Source organism: Hipposideros armiger, unplaced genomic scaffold (genome assembly GCF_001890085.2).
Source record: "Hipposideros armiger isolate ML-2016 unplaced genomic scaffold, ASM189008v1 scaffold_903, whole genome shotgun sequence".
Classification (NCBI taxonomy): Eukaryota; Metazoa; Chordata; class Mammalia; order Chiroptera; family Hipposideridae; genus Hipposideros; species Hipposideros armiger.
The window spans coordinates 61,205-70,358 of NW_017732253.1; the positions used below are offsets into that span (position 1 = coordinate 61,205).

Sequence of the window (9,154 nt, forward strand, 5' to 3'; positions counted from 1 at the left end):
TGTAAAGTGTTGTAGTTTTTTTTGGTTTTGTTTTTTTAGCTGAGCCATCCTGCCACCTGTTGGCAGCTGAGCGGCAGCTCAGCTTGGGCCGGGAATTGAACTGGCTACCCTGTTGTTCAGAGCTTGCACTCTTGAGTGAGCTCTTAACCAACTGAGCCACTCGGCTGGCCCTTGCAGTTTTAAATTATAAACAAAAATGAACTTTTTATGTGAACACCTTTGATTCTATTTATAATATTGCCCAGTAAGGAATTGGTGAATTCAAATAGAACAAACATTAAAGACTCAACACATCTTGCTGAATTGATTTCCAAAAGAGTTTTATTGGCTCTGGTAGGCAGAATCCCATAATACCCCCTCAAGAGTTCCCATTCTAATCCCCAGGACTGTGAATATGATCAGATATCATGCCTATGATTATGCTATATTATAGCCAAAGGGAGATTCTCCACCTGGGCCTAATCTAATCACAGGAGCCTTTTAACAGCAGAGTTTTCTGCAGCTGGTAACGAGGGAAAGTCAGGAAGAGTCGGCGTGAGAAGGATTCTGTGTATGAATGTTGGCTTTAAAGAAGAGAAGAAGAGGGCTGGCCGAGTGGCGCATTGGTTAAGAGTTGGCTTGGGACACTGGCTCTAGTAATCAGGGCCCTGGTTCGGATCCCACATTAGGGCCAGTGATGCTGCTCCCTCTACAGCTAAGATGGTGAACAACAGCTTGACCTGGAGCTGGGCTGCCGTGAGTCGCCAGCGATGGCGTAGGCTGCAGTGAAGCTGCAGTGGGTTGCCATAAGCTACTGTGAGTGGCTAGCAGCCAACGTGAGCTGCCAAGAGCCGCCATGAGTGTCCATCCAGTGGCCAGCGACTGATTTGCCTCACCCGGGAAGAGCGCAATGATAATACCAACATGGGCCAGTGAAGCCATGTCCTCCACAACTCGGCTGAAGAACAAAAGGACAGCAACTTGACTGTTCCTCTTCCCCAATTCCCCAGCACTGTTCCCCTCCCTTAGTTCCCCAATAAAATCTTTAAAAAAAAAAAGAAGAGAAAGAGAGACATTTACAGGACCAGAGTGTGGCTTCTAGAAGCTGAGAGTGACTCCTGGCCCACAGCCAGAAAAGAAAGCAGGGACCCCAATCTTATAGCCACAGGAAACTGAATTCTGCTAGCAACCTGGATACCTTGGAAAGCAATTATTATTCAGTCTCCAGGTAAGAGCCAGCCTGGCTGACACCTTGATTTTGACCTTATGAGATCCTAAGCGGAGAACCCAATCAAACCCATCTGGACTTCTGACCTATAAAACTGTAAGATAATAAATGGATGTTATTTTAAGCTGCTAAATTTGTGGTAGTTTGTTATGCATTAATAGAAAATGAATACATTGACATACTCTATTCCAAGTAATACACGAAATTGTCCATGTCTCTACAGGTAGCAGTGGACAGAACTCCAGAATTGTGTGCTATAATTAAAATAGTCTGCTAAGACATTATTGATTAAATTTGTTTTTCTTTGATTGCTGGTAGAAATGAGCAAAAAACTAAAAATTTTGTTGGCTTCCAAGAGCATTGGAGTGGGAGAACTGATGAAAAAAAAAAGAGAGGAAATTCTGGATGAGAGATTTGATACCGAGAGAAAGAAAATTATCACAGAAAAAAAGATTCTATCTAAAAAGAGTGGTGTGTTGAAGCTGGCTTGTCCCAACTTATGAAAGCCAAGGTTTTTCAGGAATCTTGTGAGTCAGCTGTTAGATAGCTATTATTAAAAATTAAGGTATAACACTTTCAATTAAAGAAGTTATATTAAAAACACAGTTAACAAATATTTTACATTTTATTATATATGGCCCTGAGGTTATTTACATCTAATGCATCTGAGTGGTAGAAATACTATGTAATTGTTCATTTTTTTTACATTTCTTCCCAACTCCACATTAAGTGATATCACATTTGAAGCTTGGAATTGGCCATGATGGGAGTATTTACACGATAGAAATTGGCAAATGCCTTTTCTCAGTCAATGAGATACCACGAAAGTTTTTCTGAGACTTGGATCAGAGGTAGGGCCTTTTTCCTAGTGGACACAGACCCAAGAGAATGTGAAGTCTGGCACACTGGCAGACATCCTGCCAAAGTGAGCAGTGACTTGCAGTGAGAATGGAGACAACATAGCAAAAGACAGAGAGGTGAGAGAGAAACACCAGTGTGTGATGCCAGTATGAGCCCTATTTCCCGCAGTACCTGATCCCACCCCTAGTCCTAGCCTTTTTGATTAAATGAGCCAATAAATTTATTTTGTATTTAAGCCAGTTTGGGTTAAATTTTCTATCATGTACAACTGAAAACAGCCTAAGGGATACAATAGAATTCGCATCAGGTCTAGAATCACTCCTAGCCACCAAAAAGCCTTAGTAATTTACAGGGATGGTAAAACTCCTGCCCTCAATCTTGTTCTGTTCTTGTTAGTTATAATTCTGAGTTTGACAAACATGTGTTTGCTTCATATAAGGGTTTAATAAGCCTCGTATCATTTCTCTTGCAGGCTGGGATCAGTTCTTATCAATGAACACTTTGTTAGTGAGAGGCAATCTCCTCAGGCTGTCTAACAGCTACTGTGCCCTACTTTTCTCTTCCTTGATAATGGAAATCTTTAATTCTGGGTGGCAAAGCCCCAGAAGATGAGTTATGATTTTTCTAACCCCTTCATAGTCATTGTATTACCCTTTACCAGGTAGAGTGGACCCTTGAATAATTCAGGGGGAGGGGTACCAACACCCTCAAAGTCGAAAATTTGCATATAACTTTTGATTCTACAGTTGGCCCTGCATATCTGAGGTTGGTTGAATCCATGGATGCGAAACCAGCAGATACAAAGAGCCAACTGTACTTATTGAAAAAGATCTGTGTGTAAATGGATCCATGCAGTTCAAACCCGTGTTGTTTAAGGGTCAACTGTACTTGCTTTCAAGCAGAGGCCTAGGCTAACATATATGTCTGTCTTAATTTTTAACAAAAAAGTTTAAAAGTAAAACAAAAATAGTTAAAAATAAAAAAATGCTTATAGAATAAGGATATAAAGAAAGAAAATATTTTTGTACAGTTATACAATGTATGTTTTCCCCCCCCTAAGATTTTGGGGAATTGGAAGAGGGAATAGCATTGAGGAATTGGGGAAGGAACAGACAAGTTGCTGTTCTTTTGTTCTTCAGTCTAGTTGTGGAGGACATCGCTTCACTGGCCCATGTTGGTATTGTGATCATTGTGCTCTTCCCGGNATGTTGGTATTGTGATCATTGTGCTCTTCCCGGGTGAGGCAGATCGGTTGCCAGCCATTGGACGGGCGCTCACGGCGACTCACAGCAGCTCACACCAGCTGCCAGACGCTCATGATAGCTTATGGCAGTCCATTGCAGCAGGGACTACAGCCTATGTTGTTGACGGCAGCCCAGCTCCAGGTCGAGCTGTTGCTCACCATCTTAGCTGTAGAGGGCAGCATCACTGGCCCTCATTTGGGATCTGAACCGGTGACTGTGCTGCTCAGAGCTTGAGCTCCCAAGCCAACTCTTAACCAATGAGCCACTCAGCTGGACCATACAATGTATGTTTTAAGAGAAGTGTTGAAAATAATTGAAAAGTTAAAAAAAGTTTATAAAGTAAAAGAGTTATAGTAGACTAAGGTTAATTTATTATTGAAGAAAGAAAAATAGTTTTTTACAAATTGCTGTAGTCTAAGTGTACAGTGTTTATAAAGTCTACAGTATGTAATGTCCTAGGCCTCCACATTCACTCACCACTCACTGACTCACCCAGAGCAACAACTTCCAGTCCTGCAAGCTCCATTCATGGTAAGTGCCCTATATGGATATATACCACTTTTTAATCTTTTATACTATATTTTTACTATTGCTTTTCTATGTTTAGATACAAAAATACTATTGTGCCAAATTGCCTATAGTATTAAGTACAGTAACATACTGTACAAACTTACAGCCTAGGAGCAGTAGGCTGTGCCACACAGCCTAGGTTTGTAGTAGGCTATACCATCTAAGTTTGTATAAGTATACTCTGTGGTGTTTGCACAATGATGAAATCACTTAACGATGCATTTCTCCGACTGCATCCCCGTTGTCAAGCAGTGCTTGATTGTACTAAGTGCCTAAAAAGTTCTCAGAAATGGTGTGTTCATAAGCAAGTCCTCATAGAATGATCTGGGCTCGATTTAGTTTTATTTCCAATTTTAAAGTTACCATCTATGAACTGGAACCTTCCAAGCCCCTGCCCAGCCTCTTGGTATAGTTCCAGTCTACAAGGATGCTGTTAATACTTCCAAGTTATTTGCAGACAGGAACTCAAAAAGTGACTTCGTTTCCCAAACATATATTTATCTACTTAGATAATTGTTACCATAGTATTCAAAATATGTCTAGGAATAATGTAGCATAAATAAGAAGAAAGAAAGATGTCAAACTGAACCAATACACAGTATGAACCTTCTTTTCAGGCTCACACAGTAACAACAATACAATTTTTCTTAGTATTCAAGGTCATCTTGACCTTATTTAATCTTTAACTGTGCATCATAAACATATTTTTTCTTGAAAAACAATTTCCAGGCTACACAAAGAAATGTCAAACTCAGTTTATCAGCTTTAGAATTATCAGGGGAGATGAAAAACACAGTATAAGCAAAAATACTTATTTCTATAGGCTACACTCTGTAATTACACAGCAAGAGAGGAGAAATTCTTCTATTGGTACAATGGCTATCTTACATGTATTTTTATTTCTAAGAATTACAAATGGAACTATCGGGTTCAAAAAAGATTTTGAAGAGATGATTTTTAAATGATCAAAAAATTTGGAGGCATATCGTATGCATGTATAACGCACATGGTCTCTTAAGAATTTATTTTTTTAAGATGAGGTTGGCAAACTATAGTCTGGTGGCCAAGTCTGGCCCATCACATATTTTTGTACTGCCTCGAGCTAAGAGTGGTTTTTATATTTTTCATGATTTAAGAAAAAAAATGAAAAGAAGCATACTCTTTTATGATATGTGAAAATTATTTTATATCCAAATTTTAGTATAAATAAAGTTTTATTGGAGAACGACCCACCCATTCATTATGGATTGGCTGCATTCATGCCACAATGGCAGCGTTGAGTAGTTGTGCAAAGCCTAAAGTATTTACTGTCTGGCGCTTTCCAGAGAGAGTTGGCCAACCTTTCCTTTAAGAGCTTTCCCCTGTGAAACACTGAGGCCTTCCATAAACTGAAGACTTCTTCACAGAGATTTCTTGTGTTAGTGGTACATCATGTTTAAAAAAAAGAAAAGAAAACGCACAAATTTAGTAAAGGTAATACAGCTGCCATATCATAAAGTAACAGACATGTCTTTATTAGATTCAGGATGCTTCTTTTCTTACTTTATGACAGTGTAGCACAATTATTAAGGACATGTGCTTTAGGATAATTCTATTTTCTTGAATCTTGATTGGCTTTCTGTCAACCTTGGGCTAGTTACTTAATCTCTCATAAACCTCGGGTTTCCTATGAAAACAGAGCAATAATGGTACCAACCTCATGAAGTTATGGTCGTGTTAGGTGATTTTTTCCAAAAGAAATTATTTAGCTTGGTACCTGGTACATAGTAGGTGTGCAATACATTTTTTAAAATTATCATCATCATCTGAAAATTTCTGGGGGTTTGCTCCTAGGACTGCCTGTAACTTCTGCTTTGTCAAGGAAGTCTGCAAAAACCCTGCTTAGGTAATTTCACACAGCAAGAGTCCCTCTCTCTGTATTATCTGTAGAAAAACTGCCCTAGGTGCATGAATCCAAGCATGTGCTTGGCAGGAAAGTGGAAAAAAGGAGGCCTAGGATGTTTAGAAACAAAAGACACAGGGACAAAGAGTGTTGGAAGGCTGGTCAGCAGCTGGATTAAGTTTGTGAGCGGGAAGTTGGGATTATGCATGTTAGACTCCATTCCAACTTTTTCTATGGAGAGTCCACAGTTCTGTGACAGGCTGTTGATGAAAGCTTGCTGATTTAGTAGCTAAAGTCTTTTATTAGAGTAGATGTAATTTTGGTCATTTTATGTTAGGTTAACACTGTGATTTGTTTTTATTACTTGATGTCTTAGCTGATGTTTCCAACTAGAAACATTCTTAGAAATCATGAGGGTATAGTGTTGCAATTCTTGGAAACTTAGTGATTTCTTTCCTGCTGGATTTGCTGCTATCTCCTGCCGGGGTTTGTTCTGCTCCTAGAGTCATAATGACTCTGGATTCATGCAGAGGAACCAGAGCCCAGTGAACACATGATGGTGCCTCAGCTATAATGCTACCTCCCTTTTCTTTTCTCATCTTGAACTAGGTCATGACCATTGTCAGCAGTGGTCTCTTTGGCTCACCAGGCGCAGCCCGGAGTCAATTGTTAAATGCCACGAGAACCTTCTTCAGTTGGTTCTTATAGAACGAATCTCTGCTTAAAGAGAGCTAATGGGAGAAAAGTCCTCTAAGACAAACAACTCTTTCATCTCCCCATCCCCAAAAATCATTTACAGAAATATCAGAATTCCAGAAGGCAGTACAGTAGATATCTCCACAATACAGCAAAAACCAGAATTTTTACAGGTCCACTTCCTTTTTTTTTTTTTTAAGTTTTTATAAGAGCTTATTTGAGCCAAATTGATGACATATGCTGGGGAGCAAGATCTCAAATAGTCCTCCACTTCCTTTTTCATTTTTTAAAATCACATAAAACAGTTTATACAAATCTCACTTGTTTTTACTTCCTGTGTTCTGTTTGACATATTGTTCGGAGGAAAATCCCTTCGGACTTGATCCTTGTTCCTCAGTTATGGTTGAACAATTATGGTTAATCAAGTTTAGCCACTCAAAGGAAGAACAAAATACTTCAGCATTCTTATATATTTCAGTTGGAATCATGGTTAAGAAGACAAATACAAACACGCATACATCAGCCTGGTGTGTGAGGATAAAATCCTACACTCTAATGCTCACACTCATGCCTGGGAGAGGAATGGGGTGGTGTGGAGGTGACCTCTGTCACGGGTAGGAGTAGCTCTCATCGTCGTATTCCAGCTCATCTTCGTCATCATCATCCAGCAGCCCATATTTAAATTTCCGGTAGACAGTGCCATCTTGGCCCATGTAGACGATGTCATCATCGTCATCTTCATCATAGTCGCGGTCCCTGTACTCAATCACCTGATCCTCTTCAAAGTTGGTGCTCTCGTGATGGCTGCTCTTATAGGAGGAGTATGACTTGCTAGGGTCAGCCAGCTTTTCATAGCCGGCCTTCTCTGCTAGCTGGGCTCGGCCCCGTGATTTCCTCCAGATGATCACAGCTGCCCCGAGCAGAAGCACCAGCACGATGGAGGAGGTGATGAACAAGCCTGTCTTGAAATGCTCAGGTGCAGACCTGATCTCACTTGCTCGAAGGATGCACTCATCTGTTGGAAGATGACCCCAAAGGAAGAGGGCAGAGGGGAGGGGTGAGAAAGAAGAGATGGAATGGGGGAAATTAGTTTCTCAGGTTAAGAATTTCATCTTTATCTTTTAAATCTAAAATGGTAGAATCACTCTCTCTGGTTTTTCTCAAAAGGCATATCACTCTACAGAATTGCCATTTGTACCCCCATGAGAGTCCCAGTCTGAGTCTGGTGATGACATCAAACCCTTCTAGGATAAAGGTCAGTTTGAAATACAAAGGGGTCCCCGTCATTTCCATACCTCATGGATCAGTTGCCAAGTATCCATCCTTACCGATGAATTCTTCTATTTCTCTCCTGAGAGAAATATTCCATCTTGGGCCATGCTTCACTTCTTGCTAAATAACTGACTTTTTCTAAGACTAAGTCCTCTCCCCAGCTACCTTTAAACCTGGTCCAACATGATTATGCCACCAAAGGCAAGAACAGATTATTTATAAAACCATTGACTCTTATCATTGTATGGGGCCTTAGATATTACTTGAGTCAACCTGTTGCTTGTCAGTTGAGGAAACTCAGGTCCACAGAGAGGAGGAAGTGATTGTCACATTGTAAGAGCTAAGAGCTTGTTTGTGGAGCAATCAGAATTTGAACCCAGGAATTCTAACTTCCTGTGATAGTCTGAAGATATTAGGGTAAAACGCTCTGACAACTGTTTTTTTTTTTTGACGTTTTGGCATTCTGTGGCCATAATCTGGCAGGAAGAGAAGTGCCACCTTTAAATTTCTTCTATCATAATTAAGATTTCTGAAGTTGAGCGCTCTGCCCTCTGTCATTTATCAGCCTCTGTTTTGATGCCTTAATTGAGAATATGGAGTAACCAAAACTGTCACAAAAGGAAAGATTAAACCATAACTTCAGTGATGAGCTATTTTTTCTTACTTTTCACTCACTTATTCGAGTGCTATGATTTGGGTAAGTTACTTAATTTTTTTTTTCTTCCCTATTCTTTAACCCATCAAATAGGAGCGTGAAAGAAAGTATGGAAGAACTGGAGAAAAAAACTAGCAGGCTGTGTTGGATGTACAAGTTGAAATACACACTAAATTTTCCATTAATATTTTTTGAACCACTCAGGTCTGTCCCCAGGATTCTTTTATGAGAGATTCTAGGTACATTGTAAATGCTAGCTTAATAATATACTGCTGCCAATTATTTTAAGGGCAATTATTTTTGCTTATGGTATATTGGCTTATTATATCTGATTCATCGCTACTATGTCTCTCTCTCTTTGCTAGTGATAAACAAGTTTTCTATTTTATTATAACTTTCATTCTCATGGGATTTTTCCCATTAAGTAGAATTTCTTCTTCTAAAATAACAGCACCATCATTATGGCTTCCATTGTTAGCAATATCAGCACAGAATTTTTCCCTGGAGGAAATATTAAAGCACCAGAGGGATGGGTAAGCAATCCATGTGTGGTACTTGGAGATAAATACTGCTTAAGGCAGGAGAATCAATAAAAGTCCTTTGGAGGTTGTTTCAATTGCCCGGTCACCATACGCAATCATGTCTTACTATTCTGCAGTCTTAGATCTGCAGAGTCATGATCAGCCTCCGGGATCTGGCTTCTTTGAAGGGACAAGTGTCTCAGTGAAGAATGAGTAGGTAATCAAGAGAGGTTAGGCTTTTGCAGA

At 39.7% G+C, this 9,154-nt stretch overlaps 1 protein-coding gene across 1 annotated transcript in view; it reads right to left on the minus strand.

Annotated features, from left to right (window-relative positions):
- Positions 1–4,576: 4,576 nt before the first annotated feature.
- Positions 4,577–9,154, minus strand: part of PCSK5 (proprotein convertase subtilisin/kexin type 5) — a 451,676-nt gene continuing 447,098 nt past the window's right edge. The window contains exon 35 of the mRNA XM_019630362.1: positions 4,577–7,475. Coding sequence (XP_019485907.1) covers positions 7,069–7,475 — 407 coding nt within the window. The 3' untranslated portion in view covers positions 4,577–7,068. The remainder of the gene's footprint in view (positions 7,476–9,154) is intronic.